Below are 24611 nucleotides of genomic sequence, written 5' to 3'. Positions count from 1 at the left end.
GTTAACTTTTGAAGCAATATCATACTTCCACACACATAATGGCTACAATCCTACATTGACCTGGTGAAGGGGTTGGTATAACATTATATAGGTAAGCCCTCATTCAGAAGGTCCTTGAAGGAAGCCCATGGGGTGTGTAATTAGAGTATGCAAGACACATTCTTCACTCATGAAATCAATGTGTTACAATAGGGACAGAATCATAGGTGGAATCCCATAAATTAAGAGAAGGGCATGATGTACCATAAATGGGAGTTAAACCTCAACCAACAACAATAGTACCATGATAGAAATACTTGATCCATGGTAGAAAGATGGTCCCTTTAGTGTTCAACTCTGTTATGGGAACTGGAAGGGAAGAAAATTTTCTGTTATAAGGATCTGCATCATCATGTGTACATGTCCAACAAAACCAACATCAGTAATACCCAGAAACTTACATATGGATGATGGTAGGAAGGAGGATAGCAGTTTGGCAGTTCAACTCTAGTTGAGAATCATACAGCATTGGGAATGAACCATCCAGCCCATAATAGAAGGAGAATACCTGAACCATTTAAATGTAAGGACTTATAAAGCTGGCTCAACTCCAACCAATACCAGTAGCCCCTAGTAAGTAGCATCTGGGCAATGGTAAGAAGGAAGGTGCCCAGCCAGACAACCAGAGGATGAGCTTCATGGTAGCAGAAATCATTCAGTCCATAACTAGGCAGCATCTGGAAAAGAACAACAGATATGTGATAGGATGATTGTCTATATGCTATCTACACCAGCAGATTACCACCATCCTACTCTCAACTCAGTGGAATTGGGCACACTTAAGAGGAAGCCATCATGGTCTACCACCCCAGTGGCAAGGTAAGAACTTTGTATTCCACTGTAAAGATGGAATGAAAATGCAAAAGAGAGTCCAGAGAAACACAACACCAGAGCCAGTGCAATGGATGACCATGAAATCTTATACTGAAAAGCAGGTCATTCCTCATAGAGTCAAATCAAGGAGCAGCAAAGATGGGCAGCGATTCCCTTTTCCTGTTCATGAGTGTATTGTCTGGAACAAATATATTTATGAAACAAAATATGATGGAGAAAAACCTACAAGCATGAAAAACAAAAAACTACTCACAAGTGGCTGCTATTGACCTGAATGGCTGCAAAGTCAGATTTAAGAACAGTATATCCAGTCAGGCAATGCTCACCACTGATTGTGATTTGTATATTTGAAAGAAGCCCCTTAAAAAAGAAAAGGTATAAAAAAGAGCATATGCCCACTCATGCAGAAAATGTGGAGCTCAAGATGACAATAGGAGATAGACAATAACCTGTAGAGCAGGAAATGGCAAGATTATGCAGATAATGTGAGATAAATGTGTAAGTGGCTCACATGCCAGCACAAAAGGACAACAGAATAGGACAGCCACAGACAAGGTAAGGTGATGGATTTGATACAGTAGACAATTATCAGAAGACAGGGAAGAATTAGTTCACAAATCCAACCTGTAAGATTAACAAGAGAAATATCACAGGAAAGGGAATGGTCCCAATGAATAAACCATTGAAAACCATGAAAGAGGACAGTGTGAGCCACATAACAGTAAAAAGCTCAGGCAAAACATAGAGAAATAGCAATGAAGACAATTTTGCATCATATGCAGCCAAAGTTTCAGGTAGGAAAAACCAATGTGGGTAGAGGACAATATAGGGCTGATAATATAATGTGCAAAACACATCAAAAGCAAACAGATCTGAAAGTCAGTGTCCACGTACCAAGAGAAGGATGAAAAATATCTTAAAGGAGAGATGATATAAGGAACAGGAAGGCATGGATTCAAAGATAGGAAGTGTGAGAGTATAGAGAACAACATTGAGATTCCAATCAAGGAGAGTAGTAGTATGTGGGAAGTGCAAAGGCAGAAGAGATGAAACAAAAGGTGATGATCAAAGAAGTAATGACATGGTGAAATCTTGTGAAACAAAATGTGTCTTACAATACTGCATGATAACCAGCAGTAGTATGGACTTGTTGAAAAACAAGGTTAGGAAGGAAGTTCAGGGTGGGAGAATAAGACAGGAAGGAGGAAAACCATGATGAGAAGACAAACAAAGCCAGACATACCACTTACATTTGTAAATTGACATGGAGGAAGAGTGCATTGAATGAGAAATTATGGAAGCAATCTTCAATGACAGTACAGCCCATCTGTCATGGGACTGGACAAAAGCCATGCATAAGGATGAAGCATGGGAATGGAAAGATGTATCACGCCCAAATGAGGTTGTCTGAGTAGGGTGGGTGAAAGGAAAAGAGGAAATGTCAGTATGAGGGGGTGCAGAAGTGAAAATTATTGCTGTGTTGCCCAAAGTGGATTTAACATGAAGTGGTTTGTACAACAGAAATTACATGAGGAAAATAAATGAGAGCCTATGCATAAAAATAATGGTGCCCCAATCTTAAATGAAGAAATCAACAGCTACACCCAAAGAACATAGAATAAGAGAATAAAACCTATAAATGATCTGTGACAAGAATTAGAGCACCTTGTACATGAATTTCATGGTTGTGGACCCAAAACAGGAGTTCCAATGTGTGGCAACAAAAAATATTTCTGCTAATGATGCACACGACAACCATGGAGCTGTTGGAATGAGACATAACCAACTAGTTCTGGAAAAAATGAAGGAAAAGAACCAAAGGCTGATGAATAATGAACAGTTTGAAGAGATTGATATGCAGAGATGACTTTGCTGGGACCATCATTCAATATCTCCTTTATGTCCAGATACTCTAACCCAAAATAGAAGCTTCCATGAAGAGGTGCACTCCCAGATGAGGAGGAGGAAGAGGAACATGCACCATTGTGTTGTCCTGGTTCAATCATCATTCACAGTCTATATGCAAGGAAAGGAGGAGATGGGTGAGGATGTTCAAGGGATATCAAACTGAGGGAAATGAGAAACTCCAAATAACCTGATATTCAAAAGACAGAATCTTTCACACAGTTGGAGAAGGAGGAGGAAGAAACAGTCCAAATCAGAAGTTCCACAGATCACAGGCAAAGGGGAGAAGGTTGGGCCTGGCTGCTACAAGTATTGAAAATACTTATCTGCCAACCTACCCATGTAGTTTTTTAAAGGAGAAACTGAGTATGAATGGAAGTGGTGGCATGCAAAAGAGTTAAGAGCAGCCAGTCATCAGTGTAATAGTAGAAACAAAGGCTCCTGGAATGGAGAAGATGAGCAAAGGCCTTGATCACCTGACAAAATTGTAGAGAGCCAAAGTCAGTCAAATTAAAAAGTCTGGAACTGGTATACACTACTCTGGTGAAGAAAACACCAAAATGCAGGGGAGATTGGAATGTAGAGATAAGCAAAAGAGGCATCTACCTTTGTTATCCAAAGACCAGGAGCAAAAAACCTGTCAAAGATACATATATATATTCCATGGTTAATCAAGGAAGGTCTAGGAAGCAGTTCAAGGAAGAAATATAATGACAGGTGCCAGTCACTGGTCTTCTTAGGGACAAAAAATAAATGGAAATAGAAACCTGGCTGTGAAGGATCCACCCTTTTCACAATGCCTTTGCAAAGAAGATCCAGAACTACAATGGACAAATTCTGGTTGAAAAAGTGATCCAAAGGAGGGGAGGGGGGAAATGACTGGGAGAAGGTAGAGGAGAATAAAAAATGAGTTTTTCAGATAGAAGCAGCAGAGTTCAAGGGGTCTATGGTGAAAGAATCCTATACAAAATTCTAAAGTAAGGCTCCAATCAGATCTGGACTGCCAGAGGTGCTGAAGCCATTGACAAATAAACTGATGATTAAACTTGGAGACTTGTGTAACAGGAACTTGTAAAGAAGAGGAAGGAGGATGAATAGACACAGGAACAAGCTCAGAAAGATGCTGGGTAAAGCCAATTAGGAAAAGGAAGTGTTCAAATGGCAGACTATGAGGTCTGTTAAAAAAATACACGGACTGTTTGAATTGCGCGGCTCCAGTTGGTTCCAGGGGAATCCGCTTGGTGTCGCTAGGTTCACACAGGTCAGCTGATTATGACGCCATTTCCCGATTGCAGATATCTTCATTTGTGTATTAGCTACGTGGTTTTAAGTGAAGTGCAATTTTTTTCGTTTGGCGGATTTCAGAATGAATGACCTGAAGGAGCAACAACTTGCTGTGAAATTTTGTGTTAAACTTGGAAAATCTGCGACTGAAACTTTTGCTATGCTTAACACGGCTTACGGTGATGTTGCTATGAAGCGTACGGCATGTTTCAAGCGGCATGAACGTTTTAAGGATGGTCAACAGTCCATTGAAGATGATGAGTGTCCTGGATGTCCTTCCACGTCAACTGACGACCCACACGTCGACAAAACCAACACCCTGGTGCGAGCAAATTGACGTCTGACTGTCAGGGAGCTTGCTGAAGAGTGTGGGATATCAGCTGGATCTTGTTACGAGATTTTGACCGAAAATTGAAGATGCACCGCGTTGCTGTGAAATTCAGCCTCAGAACTCGTGAGTTTTTGGCCAAACACTCGATCACTGTTCTTCCCCACCCCCCCTACTCACCTGACCTTGCTCCTTGAGATTTTTTCTTGTTCCCCAAACTCAAACGACCCTTGAAAAAAAGAAGATTTGAGACGATTCTCGAGATTTAGGCAAATGCGACGAAGGAGCTGGAGGACATTACAAAATAAGCGTACCAGGACTGTTTCAACAAGTGGAAACACCGTTGGGATAAGTGTGTGTGTTGGGGAGGAGAGTACTTTGAAGGGGTCCCAGACCTGTAACTTCTAAATAAAGTACATTTTGTTTTATGACGTCAGTCCACGTATTTTTTGAACAGCCCTCGTACTTTGGCCTCTAATAAGCCAAAAAGATCCCAAAAACGTTTTGTCATAAAAAAGGGAGCAATATACAAGAGGCATAAGGAGTATGAGGTAAAAAGGCATAAGGCAAAAAGGCATCTTGGATCAAAAGATCCCAAAATGAAAAAGCCATATTAGGGGGTGAAAAGCTAGAAGACAACAACTGTACCACAGTGGAAAAATACTGGGGCATAAGTCTTCACCAAAAACCCTAAGGGGAATGATGAACAACTTCAGGCAAAAGGTGATGAGAGCAAAGGAAACAAAGGAGCAAGGAGAAAGTAAGGGAGGTATGAGAAAATTGAGGTTGAGAAAACATATCTGAAGTATAGGGATCAAACTGCTGAGTCCACTGTACTACAATGTTGGATTAGGCTTAACAAGTGTCTTTGTTATTGTAGGCTTACCTAATCTTACTGATAAATTGTAAACTAGGTTCAATATATTGTTTACTTTAACACATACAATTTACTGAATTGTTATATACACTTACTTAATTTTACAGTATAATGACTATTTCTTGACTTCTCAGGCCTCTATTAGGGACCCTACTAGCATTATTTCAGCCTTTTTAGACACATTTCACAATATCTTTTAACCCCTACTTCTCCAGACATTATGGTTCATGATGAATCTATTGGTCTCTCTTCTGAGAGAGGATGCTTTATACCTCTCCTTCCACAGGTTTTTGGTTCATTTTGCTTTAGCTTCCCATCAGCCAGATTCATCTTTTTATACTTAATTCTCTCCACTTAGAATTTCTGTTGCCTGAATGGGGAGCAAACCACAATAATCCTAGCATTTTATTCCTCATCACGTTTTCCAGATTTTGTTTCAACCTAGTGACTCTCCTACAGGAACTGTCCACCTTTTGGGAGTGTTTCACCAATATCTTCAGGATTTTCATAGGACACATTTCCCTCCTTTCCTACATGTTATGGTGATTGCCATCTTCTGTTCTTTCTCTGCTTTTGGAATGTTTTAGGGTGGGACACTGTTTTGTACCAAGTTTGTTTACTGTTCACTTTTAATCAGGCTTTTTTCTCCACTGTTCAGTTTTTCTTGGAGGGTTACTCCTGTGGCTTTAGCAACATGTGGGGTATCCATGATTGCACATTTGATATGTTTTCTTTAGGTTGCTCATTTGTGTCATTCTCAGTCACTGCAATCTTTATAATGTTTCATGTCTGGCACCTTCTCATCATTTACTTGTTCTACCTCTAAGAGTTTCTCCTTTAGTTGTGTATTCTTGATGCAGACTGAGGTTCTATGATCAGTCTGTCCCAACTCAATCACTTGTTGGTTCTTTCCCATTTTACTGTTTTGTCTGGAGGGCAGTTTCTCCAACATTAAGGATGCCCATGATAAAAGTTTCATATTCTTCTACTCACATTTCTATAGTTCATCCCTCATGATGCTATCTTGGGGTAAAATCAATGGATAGGGTAAAAGTTTTGCATCTTACTCTTTGTGCTTGTTTCAGATCCATATATCTTAGTGGGTGATCAGTTTTTCTTGACTTTAGCATGATGGAGAATTATAGTTACACCACAACTTGATCATCTGGCTTCTGTTATCTCACTCCAAATTGTGGTTGTCACATTTATGTCTGCTTTTTACACATGCACCTTGGCTGGTTAGATTTTCCAGTTGGAAAGATCTTTCCAATTAACTATCTAACAATCTTATCTTTTAGAGTTGGCTTTTGCAACACCAAACTCCAATAGGTCCACCATTCTCATCTTTGATTACATTTTATAGAACTGTCAGTTATCCATACCGTTACTGTTAACTACTTTACTGCTCATGAGGTTCTACTGCATTGATGGATGTGCCTTTTAAGGAAACACCTTTCTCCTTGGGTCTGGTACTTATGTGATCTCTTGATAGGATGTGGCATAAACCATGGATCCTTGGGATTCTCTTCATAACTTTCCTCTTTCCCTTCATGGTGTTATGCTTTGGTGGCTAAACAAAACCTTCACATTATCTCTTTCATTTGGATTTGTTTGTATTCCCTGATGCTTGCCTCCAAGATTTTGGGGTAAGCACTGCATTGATAAGCATGAGGTCTTAGGGCAATGGTATATGGGCAAAAGGTCTTACCATGTTAACATCTTGGAAATTCCAGCAGTCCAACATGCTTTGATCCACTTTCTTCCTCTTGTGAGAATTTAACTAATCATGATCCATTAAGAAACTTTGATAATGGTGGCTTATATCACTCATTAAGCAGGCACCCATTCAAGTTCCTTTTGTGGTTGACCTTTTTAGGTTCAAACACTTTACATACATCTCCTGGAATGTCATGTTCTTAGTGCTTTCAATCTTATTGCAGATCATCTCTCCTGTTCTGACCCACTTAATCCCACAGTGTGGTTTCTTGATCCTCAAAAATTTCTGGTGGCTCTACCTCCAGTGGGTTTCTACTTAAAGGGATGTATTTGCCCATTTCCTTGATTCCAAGTTCCCTTTTGTTTTTGTTTTGTCATCTCATCTGAAATTTTGCCTAACTGATTTTTGTTGATCCATACTACTACATGTCAGATCTTCTCAGTTGCTTCAGCCAAGTATGTTCTTTTTGTTATCAATCTATTCCTCCTCACTTACACATTGATTGTTTGTGTGGAATGTACTTCATATTTGCTTCCTTTCACCTCCAACCTATATTCCTGGTTGGATCCAGATGACCTTTAATGTCCCATACATGCTTTGGGTTGATTCAATGCCTTCAAGGCTTTTTCCATTAGTTCCCTTTCTCGCAGTTTCTTCCTGGCATCATTTCTCTATTTGTAACTTTTTTACTTCTTCTCTTACCAACTGGATTTGACTTTTGATTTGATTGACTTATTTTCCTTTGTCTCCTTCCCATAATCAATTCTTAGTGTCTTCACTTCTATTGGGCATCTCACCTTTTATATGTATCTCATCCTGTCATAAGTAAAAAGTACTTATTCCACTGAGTACTGGAACTACACCTTATATGTTAATCTCTATCAGCTTTGTGTAGCTGTTTCTTCCTCACTTGGCTACCATATTCCACCTATCACCATTCTTCTCTCCTTGGTGAGACTGTGACTGAGTTAGTTACCTTTTTTATATATACCTTATATTTTGCAGGGAAATGCCCCTTTTTTTCTTCAAGGATCCTGCTCTATGGTGAGTAGTGCCTGTCCAGGTATACTTCAACTAGTCCAATTTGCTTTGTAAGACCATACTAATTAATAAAAATGACCACAAAGCTCACACTGTTTAGATTAGGTGTTCTATAAGATCATATATAGGTTTATCTATGTATATTTGCTTCATTAATATACTCATTCTGAATCATACTAACCCATGAACATCACAAGTAAATCAGAAGGGAATAGTTGCCCATTCCTACTACTTCCTTAGATAGAAGAAATCAGGAGTGGTTTGCTTTTGAAGAGAGGGTTTTTGTGGTCACTCATTGCACTGTCTCCAATATTGACATTCTTCTGTACTTTCCAATATGTTTTCTCATCTCCATTTTCTTCTAGTGTAGTATAGGAATCCTTACCATTTTCTAGTTCCAAGCTGCTGGAGTGGTAAACCATGAAGATAAGATCCTGAATGTGATAGTGATAAACAATAATGAATTCATTCATTTGAGAGTTGGGCAAAGGTGTTCTGCTGGTGTGGATTATGAGAAGTCTTCCTATCTGATACTCCATCTTTGGACAGATCTATTTGAAAGGAAGTTGTAGCTATGGAGTGAGTCCTCAAAACTGCAGTTCATCTTTTCAATTTGAATCCCTCATCCTAACCCCACATGAGTGTCGGTTTCCAGCGGGATTTTAGATTCAGAGCAGAACCAATCAACATAAGTCTTCATACATGTATTACTGGTATTTCTGTTCCCTCACTTGGTATCAGGTTCATTGCTAACATGTTGTAAATCATGGTGGATGAACATGAAAGTTGCTACAGTTCCCTCTTTTGAATGCACTCCTACCATTTTACATAAATGTCTGCAGCATCTCTTTCCACAGTGGTGTAGAGGTACATCATATACATGGTACAGAAGTGATGTAGAATCCCACATATGGTCCTCTACTAAAAATATCTCGCTTTTAGGGTATTCTTCAGATGATTTTGAAGGAAAGTTCTTTCTATTCCTTGCACTAGTCCCTCCATCTATTCAATATGGGGTTCTAGATATATTTGTGAGTGGAGGTAAAGTACCACATCAGATGTTATAATTTTCCTACACTAAAACTGCATTTCTGATAGGGACTTACCCTCCCATACTTCCCACCTTTCCTCCCAACTGAAAATCAGTGCTTCCATTTCTTTGCCCAAATACAATGTAATAGCTTGGTAGAGTCAAATAGAGGTAGTCACATTAACCCTTTTGCAATGGGTCAGGGTTCAAAGGCCACGTCATCACATTTATTGGTTTGCATTCAAAATTTTATTGAACTACTATTTTATAAATTTATGTTAATAAGTTTGGAATGAAATTGTAGATTATAATTTAAATTTTAATATTATATATTAGTTAGTTTTTTTAATTTAACAGTAAATATTAAAAGAACACATTTAAATACACATTTTAGTATGTCATGTGGTATGTTGAATGCAGCACTGTTTAAAATTAAATGTTTGTGATGTAAAAATACTAAGTCTATAATTTTGTATAAAATTCCATAACTTCCATTCTCTTTTGATTTCAAGGAGGTAGGTTGCATCTTTAGTCTGCTCAAAGTTTTGCATTTTATAAAGTCTAAATGAACCTTAGTTACTAAGGTTATAAATTATGGTGAAATTCTATGGTCTCAGTGTAATTACGTATATTTTGGTTATTCAACTGTATACATAAACCTAAAAAAATATATTTTGATTCATATCCTCCATGTGCAACATTTTAAAAAGCAACCTATGCTAGTAGCAACCAAGCATAAAGGTCATAGCAAGAAAGGTAATTGTTTGCTTTATATAATAAAGAATAATAAATATATATATGTTCATATACAGTTATGAGACTTAAGCTATTTGAACTAAACATATGCATTTTCATGTTATAATATATAATCATTCTAACATGAGAAAAGCATAATTATATTTATTTCTTAATATTTTATGATGGTTACAAGTGTCTCCTGCTAGTACAGCAGTAAGTCTATGGATAATGCTAAAATCAGGTGTTCAATTCCCCTCGGTGTACTCAGCAGATAGCTTGATGTAACTTTGCTATAAGAAAAGCACACACACATGGTTACAAGGTTGGTTAAATGACAGACCCCACAGAGTTAGAATACAGAAAATAACATAAAATGTAAAGATTTACTGAAAACAAACATTTCAAACATATTTAGGAGATTTTAGAGGTTACACAAATAATATTTGAGATTTTGGAAGTGAAGAATATTTTTTTTAATCATAACATGAATTCACTTTGCACTCAGACTAGTAAAGAAACAGACTCTTACTTTCATAAAGAAATTTTTAGTAAAAATTTTTCATTAAAAAATCTGATTTTTTTGTATATAAAATACTTGTAATGTTTACTAAAAGTCTACCAAATTTTGTGAAGATACACATGCTGTATCAAAGGTTATAGTGCAAATACTTAACATGTGCAAATGTGTAGACAAACTCATGTATATTACACCGAGCTTGTTGAAAAAGAAATAAAGGAGAGTGTGTTGCACTCCTTTTGATGGAGGGTTGTTAAAGATACAATTGAACCATGATGATTATGGAGTGCAAGGCTTGTGGCATGTGGAAAAAACTTTTTGCATAGAGGGCAGCACTGAACAATAGCTATATCTGTGAGGGAAGGTAATGTACCATATCAAAAAGAAAATAACTACAGATACCAGACAATATATTTATAATAATTTCAGCTTCAAAAACTTGAAAAGCATAAAATGATACGTTAATAGTTGAATTTTGAGTACTTGATATCAGCAACTTGAAGATTTCAGATTCCAAAATATTTGACTTAAAAAAATAAACCTCAAATAATTTTAAGGTTACAAGTTTTGTGGCTTAGTTTTGAACACTAATAAGCTGTATATCTGCTGGAGGGAAATTTAATGATTTCTACAACCTTTATTATAAGTGTAACAAGGAGAAAATTTGAAGTTAGAGGTAGTAGTTTTGATTTATTTTTTTATTACTTCACCATAAATAAATGTTAATAAAACTTAAATCAGATGGAAATTTAAATCTCAGTATCTCAGTTATAATTTTATTCTGGAAATAATTTGAAGATCACGTATAATTTTCCAGAAAATTTTGTTTTTATAATAATGAGGGTAACTTGGTAAAGAGTAATTTTTAATTAGTAGATTTTTCATTTATGTTACAACAAACTAAAATTAGGTTAAGGATTTTTTAAAATGTTACATCATTTATTGATTTTAACACCATATATTCTTAAGACTGCAGAATTGTGTTGAATTTATGAGCAAATAATAAATTAGAAGTTAAATGTCATGCATCCACATATATAGAAGAAATCTGGAGGTTATACATATAACATGCATTCACAAAGTCATCTCATTTGGTTACCCTGATGTTATATTTAAAATCAAACAATCATAACATAGTAAATTACTTTGTCATGTGCTCTTTAAACCATGCATAAATTACAAAAAGAAATCTCACCTTACTAACAGAAGAATCTGGAATACAAAGACCACTTTTTTCCTCTCGACCAACTGTTGCCCCAGAACACGTTACCATCAAAAGGCTTCCTTCAAGTAAATTTTCTGAGTTGACTACTATTAGTCGTATACAAGGTGGCAACGAATCACACTGTTCTAAATTGAATTCAGATATAACTGATTAATAACATTACATTGCATAATCCCCAATTTTCACAATATATTTGCAATGACTATATTTTATAAATTATTTTTTTTATAATGGTAATGTTTTTTATCTTGCATACAAATATTTTTGAAAATAGTGTACTAATATTGAAAAAAATAATACTGACAGCAGTACAGTTATATCCAAAACTTATAAACTTACAAATGCAGTATTTTTTTAAATATAGGTCTATATTTCAGGACAACTATAACTGTAAATTGTAAACAGTTATTAAGCCACCTCAAATCTGCAAGTAGGGCATTAGAGGTGAATAACTAATTTGTGAAAAGAAACAATAAAAATTTTATATGTTGGATGATCTTTCACAGAAAATCACTACTGATCAAGTTCCTCTTATGAGAATTTAACTTCAGCTAACCTACAGACATAAAAATATAATTATATTTTTTGAAGTAAAGAATTTAAAGACAGAACTCAAAACATATAAGAAAGATTCCTTACTGATTGAAACAAGTTTTTCAGCAAAATTAACCCTGTATAATGAACTTGTGTTTTCTTAAATTATCTTAATTTTTCTTGATTATCAAGAGAAAGAGCAGATCCATGTTAAAATAAAAGGAAAGCTGATTCAAACTGCAAATCACAACAAAAAAGTTTAAATAGTAAAGAAGCTAGTGTTAAAACATCATTCCAACAGCAAGACTATATTGAAAGTTTAAAATAATATCACTTTTTTCTTTTAACATAAACTTTAAAAAGTTATTTCATATTTTAAAAATGTTGATTTCAACCAACACTGCAACAGAAAAGTAGAAATGCTTCCCCATCAAAATATTTATTTTAGTTGAATAATAACATAGGAACTTTAAAATAACTTCTGTTACTAATCTGATAGTTTTCAAGAACTCACCCTCATCTTCCGAAACAGATTTAGTTATATCACTTTCAGTCCCTGAGTTTTCTGAGCCTGATAATTCAGTATTTGTGTCTTCAAGCTCCCCCTCTTCTACTGAACTACTACTGTTTGAATCTTCTGACCCCAACATCTTTGTATCATCGTTTATTTCTTTTCTTGCAATGTTTGTATCCCCTTGTTCAAGTTTTCGATTTTTGCCCTGAGGTTTAGGCTAGAAAACAAAATATAAAGAAAGGGTAATTACCTATTACTGCCTCCTTCATACACTGAATGGTTAATGAAGACAAGGTAGAGGTGATTTCTGATACTTCATCACACTATAAAAAGTTGAAAAATATGAACTTATCTTCTATTTTCTTTTAAATGAAAGGCTGATAGTACTAACAAATTCTTAGTACATAACCCTTTCTTTCTCTGTAAACTCTGGTAACTTCTCTCAATTACTTTTTTTCTGCCATTAATTTGCCACTTGTCAATTCACACAAAGGTGCTTAAAGAGAAGTAAAATTCTTTAACATTTTGATTATTATCTTCATAGATCAAATGAAAAATCATAAGTAGTTTCTCATCTTTAACTCAATGCTTCTTAGAACTTGCATCCTTTTTAATTAACCAACTTAAAATACACTTTTCCTCTAAGGCTGTCTTTCACAATTTAATAACATTTTTCAATTATGCCAATTTTGAATTATGAGTTCAATAAAACTACAAAGCTCTGACACTATGTAGTTAAATTCCAATAATGCTGTGTGAAAGTTAGTTATACTTTCAAAACTGCATACAGTCAAAACTGATGAAGAAGTTTGAAATTGTTCCAAATAAATTATAGGTTTTAGATTTTTTTTTATAGTTTCTGATGATGTTATCTGTATCCTTGTTAATACCTTTTTATAATATTATGTCTGTTTGAAAACTACAGGAATATTATTCTATGATGACATGTGAGGTGAAGATACAGAGTTTTAGTAATAATATTTGTGATGGCTAACTATTTAAGTGATATAATCTTTTTTCTTTTGTTGAATATATTGTTCAGTCTATAATGCTCAAACAACATTAACAAATACCCAAGAACTTATTACTTATTAAACACAAAATATAATTATTACATGTAAATTTACTTCAACTGAAAATATTATGGGCAAATACATTACGATGCATCACAAAAGTAACAGTGTTGTTATATTGTAAAGGAAGGTTTACCAGTAAATCATTGTCAATTATACTGTGTTTGATTGATTTACAGCAGAAAATCAACTGCTTGAACTAGCAAAATAAAATATCGAAAGAAATATATTTATGAACATCAGACACGTGAAAACTGATTAAATATGTAACATTTAACTATCTCATGATTCATAAAACAAATAGAAAATGTAAGAGGAAGGGAAGTATTTTAGTTGTCTTTTTGAAAACTGTCTTACGCATTAAAATTTTGGAGATTTTACAACCTAAGACAATAAGATGAATACTAAAAACCAAACTTAACTAATTTCTCCATATTAAAATTGGCACTATTTATTAGGTTTTTACCAAGTTTCATGAAATTTAATTAAGTATTTGCACTGTGAGAACAGGAAAGAAGAAGGGGATTTATCATCCGTATTTTCGAAATGGTTAACAGATTTACTAAACAGGAAAGTTTTTATATACTTTATGTCAATCATTACACAATTTGACAATTATATCACCAAGAGCATATAATTTACTTTTTTCTGCATTGTATTAAAAGACTGACCATAGCTTGATACTTAATCACATTGGAATAAATCTTGCCAATGCCAAATTCACTAAACCTAAAAAAAAAAAAAAAAAAAGATTTATTTACATACACTCACACATACATATTTACCAGAATCCATGAAGTAGTGGTAGGTTGCTGCAACATTATTCCAATATAAAAACACCTTAAATTGCTACATATACCCCTTAATCCATTGGAAAGTGTTTTTTAAATCCTGAAACAGGATAACAAAACATCAACTCACACATACAAAATTTTGTTCTTATTTTTGAACTACTGGCCAGAAGAAAAACTACCAGTAAACAGTATTATACCATACAAAATCTATGCTAAGGAATTGAATGTCACCCTTATAATGAGCCCACAGTTTAAAGTGTGGTGAAAGTTTCGTGGTATCACATGGATTTGGTCATGACTTGCCACCTACAAAATCAGGAGCTCTAATATGTGGCTCATCTGTGCCTGCTCTTTGGGAAACAAAATGTCAGAGGATCCAGTATTCTGAGACTTGAAACATATGCATCTCACTTCTAAATACCATATATCTAGATCAAAACATTTCTGAACATGAAGAAAAGTTTGCAAACTACCAAAAACATTCTGTAAGCATAGAATGTAACATAAGAGTTCTTTATTCTTTTGCTTTTAATTAAATACCTTTTTTCTTGTCCTCTTTCTATAATTTGTTTGATGACACCTATGGGTCAATTCTGACATTTCAGAATGTAGTTTCTGGTTAGAGGTGTTAGCGGTCTCTTCTGAATGGCTATTTCCTTCCCCAGAATGAACAGTTTTGTGAGATACTTTATGGTGTCTTGTATGACTAGTTTCATGCTCAGACAGGGCAACTTGTGAGTGAAAGTGATAGGACTTTGTCGCTTCATCATACATGTAATAAGATCCAGAGTAAGGCTCATAAAACAAAGTGCTTACCTAGAGGGTGGGAGAACAGACTTAAAAGCTTAAAAAAGTAAATAAATACTTGAAACAGTTTGTTTCATCATTATAATGTAAGATCTATGTGCACAAAAAATCAAATTATATAGTATAAAATAGAATCTTCCAATTAGGCTTACACAAGCAAATAAAATATTAGTTTAACCTTTACTAAAAAAAACATAAAAAACACACATTTTGTTATCAACCTCTCAGATAGCTGGATTGTGCTTATAGAGAACATAAATAATGAAACAATAACTAATTAAAAATGCCTTTTTCAGCAATTAAACATATATATAGCCATATTTCTAACAAAAATTTGTTTCATCATTAAACCACAAAGATAAATAATCTTCTGCATCAATTAAGTGTAAATTATTCAAATAACTCATGAAAACATAACCCGTTTAGTTGAATAACATGCAAGCATAATCAGAACTACAGAGCACTCAGTAAAGCTTATACTAGAAAATTTGTCAAAATTTCTTGTTTAGATATTAATAAAGTGAAAAGTTATAATTTTCCTACACACAAAATTAGCTATTCCCATTCAGTGCTGCCCTCTGTATGCACACTTTGCATACACATGCCACAAGCCTTCTGCAACTCCATATTAGAATTCAAAGATTTTGACATGCCTCTCATCCAAATTACCATATGTCACTTCTCCATAAATAGAATCATGACGTGCTCATGCGACACATGACTCCCTCTATCTCTATACTCCTTTACCGAACCATCACCTCAGAGTTTGGCAGAAGACATAAGCACCAGATTAAAGTGGGGAGGAAAGGTGGAAAGTATGACAGGAGGTATCTATTGGAAATACATTTCTAGCACAGAAAAAATTTTAACTTCCAATGCAGTGCTTACTTAATTAGCTTGAATCCCATACTGAATAGGAGCAACTTGAGTAAGGTAATGATAGAAGTACCCTCCAAAGATGTCCAAAGGATCCCTTGGAAATGAGTCAGATCCAAAGATCAAATGCACTACATCCAAATGAAGTATACTCTTCATTCCACTATGAGATGTGGAGAAGGTAAGTGAGGTAAAGTAGTGGAGCACATTTAAGCAGGAGAGAACAGTGTCGAGATCATGTTCCTAACCATATAAAATAAATACAACTCAGTCTCACAAACGAAAAAGTGGGTAAAACAATGGATATGCCCTTAGGTGTGTAGTGGCTAAGGAGCAATGGTCACTACTTGGTAAGTCAACTACATCCAAAACCCATGCTGCAGGGAACTGACATCTATGTGGGGATACGTCGAGAATCATACTGTCTTCACCACAAATGCAAGAAAATGGGGAATTTAGAATCACTACATGTTCCAAATATGTCTCAATTATTGGCACTGAGCTATTGATCTGGAGAGCCCACATCTGGTATGGAAAGGATGTTTATAATCACATGCAATCAATTCTCTTCACTGGGAATTGACCTTAACCATCCAAAAGGCAATTACATCCTTGTATTAAGAAAAAATAAGGGAGCTAATAGAACAGAACTATAACAATCCCATGTACCACTTCTGTGATTCACAACAGAGATGGAGGAAATTGAGGGAGAAGGATAGACAATCCAAAGTATATATGAGGAATTATGTTGATTGGTTCTACTCTAAATCCAAAACTTATCTATGGGTTACAAACATCTGTAAGGGGGAGAACGAGGGCTCCAAAATGAAGGGTGAACTGCATTTTCTGACACATTTTTTCTTTGTAATTGTATATTACAAAAAGCAAAACATTATGTCATCTATACACACAGAACACCACTATCCCACCCTGCACTGAGCAGTTATAGCCATATTTATGTGGAACCCATTCAGATGAGTACCTCTGTGGTCCATCACCCCAAGAGCTTAAAACTAGAAAGTGGTAAGGACTCTCATACTCCACTAAAAAGAAGAAAAGATGGTGGAAAGTCTAGAAGAATGTCATCACCTGCAACAGTGAAAATGATGATCAGAAAATCAAATTTTGAAAAGCAGACCATACTGAACTATTCACTACAGGCATGGCACAAATGGGTTGCAATCCCCTTCTGTTTTACCAATACAGTCCATGAGTTGTACAGTCCATAACATGTATGTTTATGAATCAAAATATTGTGAAGTTATTCATCTACAAGTGGTTTGGTTTGTTTTGAATTTCATGCAAAGCTACCCTAGGACTATCTGCACTAGCTGTTCCTAATTTAGCAGTATAAGACAAGAGGGAAAGCAGCTAGTCATTACTACCCACTGCAAACTCTTGGGTTACTCTTTTACCAATGAATGTTGGGATTGACTGTTACGTTATAATGCCCCCACAGCTGAAAGGGTAAGCAGGTATGGTGTAACAGGGATTCGAACCCGCAACCCTCGGATTACGAGTCAAGTGCCTTAACCACCTGGCCCACCTACAAGTGATCTTGTGGAACACCCCATCTCAATAGTGAGCATTGCAAAGCCATGGAATATAAAGTGAGTTGACATGACTGTACCATGAATATTTCATATGAAAGAAGATCTGGTCAGGCAACACGTGCCACAAAAGATGATTCATATAAAGAAGAATGATGAGAAGACCCAAGAAATAAAAGAAAGTATGAATAGAAACTTGTAACTCACAGACACACTGAAGTCTGAAGAATAGCCACAGAAGGAAGACAAAAACCCGATGAAGAAGAAACATTAATACAATGTAGATAATAGAAAATGAATGTATTAGGTGTGGGGCCCACATGCATCATTGTAAAATTTCCTTTATGGATGATGAAAAGCAGATTGTTTTGCAGGATAAGAAGTAGGGTAAAGGGAGTAGAAAGAGGATCCTGTGCAAGTTTCCATTGATTATGAAGAGCCCACTGATGGGATCTTATGTTGGCACAACTGAGATTGACCAGTGATGTCACTGAAGACCATGTAACTTAAACATAATAGAACCTCGCGAGCAGTAAGTGATGGAACTTCATGGTAAACTGAAGCAGGTAAACAAAACAGTTGAGACAAGATAAATCTATGATTGGCTTCTAGTACCTGGTTTTCTTAGGAACAAAAAGTTGAAAGTTAGGAATAAAACCTGTTGAAGGATGGAGAACATGTTTGATAGCTGATATAGTAATTCCCAAATAGCTTCCAACAGATGCTGACTGGTCATGGAATACTGAGGAGGAGGAAAGGAAATGGGGAAAGGAGATACAGAATGTAGGGAAAAAATGGAACACAAATACTTCTGACAAAACCTGCAAAACCAACTGATCTCAACAAAGGAATGTCAGTAATGAAGAAAATATGCAAAGTATACTGAGGAGGAGGGAAGGAAATGGGGAAAGGAGATACAGAATTAAGGAAAAGAGAGGAAAACACAAATCCTTCTGACAAAACCTAAAGAACCAATTGATCTCAACAAAGGAATGTCAATGAAGAAAATGTGCAAGGTGAACTCTCATCAGAGTAGAATCCACTAGGTGCATTGTTGAAAACAGTGAGAAGAAGAGACACCCTGAGAAGAAGGGACAGGTAATGGTTGGGAAGGAAAAGGGCAAAAAACGGTAATAGGTGTCACATGGGGCTTTGACTGGACAGACAAACAACAATATTGGTACATAAAGGTAGAATTATGTTGGATTGATGACACCTGTGGCCCTATTGTTTCCAGGATTTTGTCAAAAATGTATTGCCACAGAAATGGGGCTATGGGTAAATCCTAAAGACGAGTCTATGATGAACAGACCCGATTCAAAATCACATCACAACCTAGAAGGTATCAGCAACAGAGAAACCACGTATGCAAAGCCAGAACCAGGGATGACAAACCACCTAGTGTGAAGGAAAGAATGGAAAGGGTATCCCCATGGATTTCTGTAGACAGCCTCAGAGAAGATGTGTAGAAAAGAAAGATACTGTAAAACAGTTGTAAGGGTAAAACACAAGCAAAGATGCTGAGCATGTGTCAGAATGATTCAGTAGTTGACCTCCCCAACTGGGTTATACAAAACCTAATAACTTTTGGTCAAAAAGGGACAGTCAGCATGAGGGTATGAAAGTGCAAACTGATCTGAAACCCACATGGACAAGACATACTAATCTAATCACTTACTTCCAGGGTACATTCATCAACATGAACCTAAATATCAGGGGGGAGAAAAAAACATTAAAGGGGTGAGAAGACTGATCACAGAGTGAAGAAAGACTTGACTCATAAGAATTAGAAGAAAGGGATAAAATGTCACAAATCTGAGAAATAAAATAAAAAAAGATCATGTTAGGTTGAACTGATTCCTTAGGAGAGGGATGGGAAGGTACAAAAAAATCAGGAGGCAGAAACAGATGATCAAAGTTCTCATCAGTTTGAACAGGATTTGCCCATTCGAGAGAAACTGGGGTGAGGTCTGGGGGACAAGGTTGACTGAGTAACATTCAATCCCTAAGGTAATGAATGAATGTGGCTAAATCCACAGTTGGGTTGCTTGCACCTGAGGCCTAAGAAAGAAACTAGTAGCTGGCATTACCCCCAAAGCAGTAGCATGAACATCAGAATTCATAAAGAAGAAAAGTCCATCAAACTCAAGCAGGAAAAAAGAATAATGCAACTGGAACTAACTGATAAAAGTTTAAAGTGAAGAAAGTATAGGAATGAAAACTAAAATTAAAGAAGACAACTCTGTGAGGATATTATAGCTGAACACAAACTGTTAAATAAATAAATAAGTATATCTGAATACAAGCACTGCCAAACTAGATGTGATAGTTCAGTGGAGGAGTACAGATGAAGTCATGTCATGTAAGCATGTCATGCTCATATTAGTGAAGAAGGAGGACACAATGATTTGTATGAGACACATTGTAATATTTCAATAGGGTATAGGAAGTCTTGTGGTATGCATACAGAAAACCTCTGCAGGTTTCAATAGAACTGAAAGAGAATAGCTAATTTTCTGAAGAAAGGTAAGAAGTGTTGGAAGTCTGTTTATTTTGGATATCAGTGCATAGCTACACAAGGCCTATCTGTGCTAATTAATCCTAATTTTGAAATGACAAACTGGAGGAAAGAACAAGTCAAAGGCACCAACCACCAACTGTTGGGATACTTGGATTGAATAGTGGGATTTAACTGTTATTCTTAAAATGCACTCACAGGTCCAATGTATGAAGTACAATTTTGTGTCAACAAGATGCAATCCATGGACCCACAAATTCACACTCTGCCATGATCATTGTTATGCCATGCCCAGCTCAAAATTGGAAGGAAGAAAATAATAAAGATTAGATTACTATCGAAATGTATGTAATTTACACAGCTACAAGTTTCATGAGAGTCTACAAACACCTCTGAAACAAAAGAATTTCATAAGTCATCTCTTTGATATGGATGATCTCCACTTTCATGATGTATGCATGTGATAAAACCTAAAATATATTTCTTAGTTCAACACAAACCCAAAAATTAAGGAAACGTTCTATACACTTAAAAGCGTTAACTTTAATATGACAACATACTATGAACTGCAATCTAATCCAATGAGCTGTAATATACCCAAGTTAAGTAACATGTCCATAACTACAATATTCTATCCAACACTGAAGATATTTTATCACAGCATAAAAGTGATGTGAAAAAACACAACCTCTTCTAATACTACAATGTAAGCTTTTGTTATGTACGAAATTGAATTTCAAGAACCGCTTTATTCATAGATTTTGACCAAAGTTGTTCAGAGTGAAGTTTGAGCCAATCAGATACAAAAAAATTATTTCACTCGAAAAAGGCATTTTCAAGAAAATAAAAACTAGAAAGTCAACAGTGTTACAAAAATTACCTATTAAGGTACAGTAGTTACAAAATATAAATGCACAGAGAACCCTACAGCTTTTGTATTGTTATAAATAAATTATTTTACTTACAGGATCATAATAATACCCAGTATTGATGCTGTAGTACATGCTTGAATTGATGTCATACACATACTCTGAAGACTGTACTGCTTCATTGGCAACTTGTTTGACTAGATCAGCTACAGAAGCCTGAAAGAAGAGAAATATTAGCTTCCACAATGCTTTTGATAATGACCACAAAATAATTAAAAATTCAACAACAATGTTCCTTTAATATATATATATATTTATTGTTTGATTATAATTTTCTTTTTCTTTTTGCATAAAGTCATTTCTAGCCATATGTGTAGTTTTAACAACAGAATTTTCCTTATGAAATTAGGCTAAATTACCTCTTCTCAAATTACTGTTCTTATGAAACTTCCTCCATTTGGTAACATGTATAATTTCTCATAGGAAAAACTGCTGTATTGTTGAACACACTTTGTCAAGACAGACATTTTGTATACTGTTGAGTTACATATGTTTAGAATGAGATCTTATGTTATATTGTAATGATCAACACTGACATTAATATTTCCTACACACTGACAGGAATGGCACTATTAAAAATATATAATGCTCTCCTTTATAATTCTGGAATGGAATACAGAACTGAGATTACAGATTATTTTAGATTCAGGTTGAAAGACACATTTTTAGCACAAGTGCTATTGATTTTCATATATACTCAATTATTTGATTTGAATCTAGTATTTTATATAAAGATTAATGCTCATTTTGTTTGCACTATGTTTATTCTCTTTTTCTGCTTCAAACACAGTCAAATTCCAGTTAACTCTGTGATACATTTTTGTGCTTTGCTTCATCTGTCAGATTTAGGTTAGGTATCAATGCACTTAGTGATGATGTGTGGAGGTTTTAGATGCACTGATAACCTCAAACTGGTTACATAATGCATCTTGTACTTAAACAATTCCTACATATGGAAAAAATTATCTCTTTTTGTCCTTTTACCTGTCTATAAAGATATCACTATTGAAAATGACTTTGTCCACATCCATTTTCAAAACACAGGTGGTAAAATACTTATGTTGTTAAACATACTCTTCAAAAAAAGAAACGCAAAAGGCAAAATGTGAGACAAATTGTTAACAAGTTTATTCCGAGTAGTTCTGTATGACATGTGTGAAACTTTGCACATTCACTGCTGAACATCCAAAGTCTGCAAAGGCGAAGTCCACGCTCACTAGTTGAAGTTTAACGTCACTCAACGTCAATAACGAGTATGACCCCGTGACATCAATAACTGCTTGGCATCTCCTGCCCATGGAAGTGATGAGATGACGAATCACATCCTGTGGAATGGCTGTCCACTCAGCTTGCAAAGCTGCTGCAAGCTGAGGTAGAGTCTGCGGTTGAGGTTGTCACCGTCGTAGACGTCGGTCCAACTCGTCCCAAAGATGTTCGATGGGGTTTAAATCTGGTGATCTGGAGGGCCAGGGAAGAACGCTGATGTTGTGGTGTCTCAAGAAGACAGTGATGATTCGGGCTGTGTGAGGATGAGCGTTGTCATGTTGAAAAACGTCGTTGACGTTCACCATGATGGGTTGCACATGGGGCCTAAGAATCTCGTCAACGTATCGTTGAGCCGTAAGATTCCATCGAATGTGCAAAAGGTCTGTTCTGGCATTGTAGGTGATGGCAGCCCACATCATGATGCTGCCACCACAAAATCTGTCAACATCCTGCACACAGTTTGCTGCAAAACGTTCACCTCGGCGACGGTAAACACGGGTCCTTCCATCCTGCCTACGAAGCATAAAACGTGATTCATCGCTGAACCAAACATGCCTCCATCGTCGATGAGGCCATACCCGATGTGCCCGAGTCCACTGCAGCCATGCTTGACGATGTTGCTGGGTGAGGATGACGCCTCTGACTGGACGTCGAGGTCGGATTCCTACATCTCGTAGACAGTTGCATTTGGTCTGATCGGAAATCCTACGCAGCCCTGGTATGGTTGAGGCAGTAGACGTCGCAGTGGTGGTTCTATCCAGAAGGTGACGTAACTGGATGTTGTGATCTTGTGTGGGCATGGTCACACGAGGTGTGCCAGATTGTGGACAGTCACGAATTGATCCATGTTGTTGGTGATGATTCCATGGCCTTGTGATGGTGCTTGGGTGGACATTCACAGCTCTGGCAACATCTGATTGAAATTTGCCTGCTTCCAAGCAACCAATGGCGTTGTTGTGTTGTGCTTCAGTCAGTCTTGGCGTAACTGTATTGCGTGTCGGTGGCTTAACACTGAGCTATGGAAAACGAGAACCCATCACTTTTATAGGGATTTTGCACATGTTGCACTTGCAGAACATGCAGATCTCTCAAATAAATTTATTATACACGCATGCATTTTGGTGAAAAATCCGATGTTTTCCTCCGTTTTCAAAGTGCACAACTTTTATTGTCATTTTGGTCTGACAATCAGTGCCTTAACACATGTAACATCACATACTCTGAGCGAGCTTGTAATGTTATTACATATATTTCTCTTTAAAATAACAAAAATATCCCTTTTGCGTTTCTTGTTTTGAAGAGTATATATAGCTTGGTTAATTACAGGCTGTGAAATATATACACATCAAAATTTAAATACAAATCTTGAACATAATATAAACGGAACTTTCCCCGTCTTCTTTTCCTCTTGCATTTTACAACATTAATTATTACTTTGCTTATATCATGCCATGCCACATTAAATAAAGAGAACCAGTTACTATTCATTGTTTTCATATGGTAAGTACTGTATATTAGCAGTTGTGTTACCTACAAATACTGCATTGACTGATTCATTTGTACTAAGCTATTTAAAAAGATGTAAACCAGTATCAACATACCATAAAACTATATACATATACAATTACACAATTAAAATTTTATTGCAACAAAATAATCTCCAAAGAACAATAAGTTTAAGCAAGATTTTAATTCTAAAATAAATGTAGAGCTTTATAGCCCTTTCTTTAGTTGTACTAAAATTGTAATTGTACAATTATAAACATTGTATATGGTTTCTATAGTTCTTTAGCACAATGTGCTATATTGTAAAGTAACAGTCTTAGCATTTTGAAAACTGGTAACTCTATCACATAAAATATTTGTATAATCATCATTACTTGTAGTTTGAATTTCAGTTAGTAAGCCAAACTCACACACACTCATAATATAAACAAAGTGTAGAAAAACATGACTCATGTTATTAAAGCAATAAAACATTTTTCATGATTCTGGAAATTTAGTAAAAGCTACAAATTAGTATTCAAAGAACCTAGCATGAATAACAATAATTGGTATAATGCTAAAAGGTAATGTAGTTAAGAGTCTATGGGTTATAATCCTTGGCAATATAAATATGTTATTTAGCTACATTACAAGTCTAGCATATCAACAATGTTTACTCAATTTTGTAAATATTAATAATGAAGAAAAGATTGGATTGGAACTAACATAG

The 24611-nt window shown here is 35.7% G+C and overlaps 1 protein-coding gene across 5 annotated transcripts in view; it reads right to left on the bottom strand.

Annotated features, from left to right (window-relative positions):
- The window catches only part of LOC143249497 (angiogenic factor with G patch and FHA domains 1-like), a 34178-nt gene that overhangs the window by 4160 nt on the left and 5407 nt on the right, over window positions 1–24611 (bottom strand). For 4 of the 5 annotated variants that reach the window (XM_076499426.1, XM_076499428.1, XM_076499427.1 and 1 more), the window contains 4 exons: window positions 21167–21286; window positions 14991–15266; window positions 12584–12800; window positions 11506–11660 (listed from right to left, as the gene is read on the bottom strand). In XM_076499426.1, coding sequence (XP_076355541.1) covers window positions 11506–11660; window positions 12584–12800; window positions 14991–15266; window positions 21167–21286 — 768 coding nt within the window. Of the gene's footprint in view, window positions 1–11505; window positions 11661–12583; window positions 12801–12833; window positions 12907–14990; window positions 15267–21166; window positions 21287–24611 lie in introns of all 5 variants that reach the window. The other variant, XM_076499431.1, reaches the window with a different exon arrangement.

Source organism: Tachypleus tridentatus, chromosome 4 (assembly GCF_004210375.1).
Source record: "Tachypleus tridentatus isolate NWPU-2018 chromosome 4, ASM421037v1, whole genome shotgun sequence".
Lineage (NCBI taxonomy): Eukaryota > Metazoa > Arthropoda > Merostomata > Xiphosura > Limulidae > Tachypleus > Tachypleus tridentatus.
This window is presented reverse-complemented; position numbering and strand designations above follow the sequence as displayed.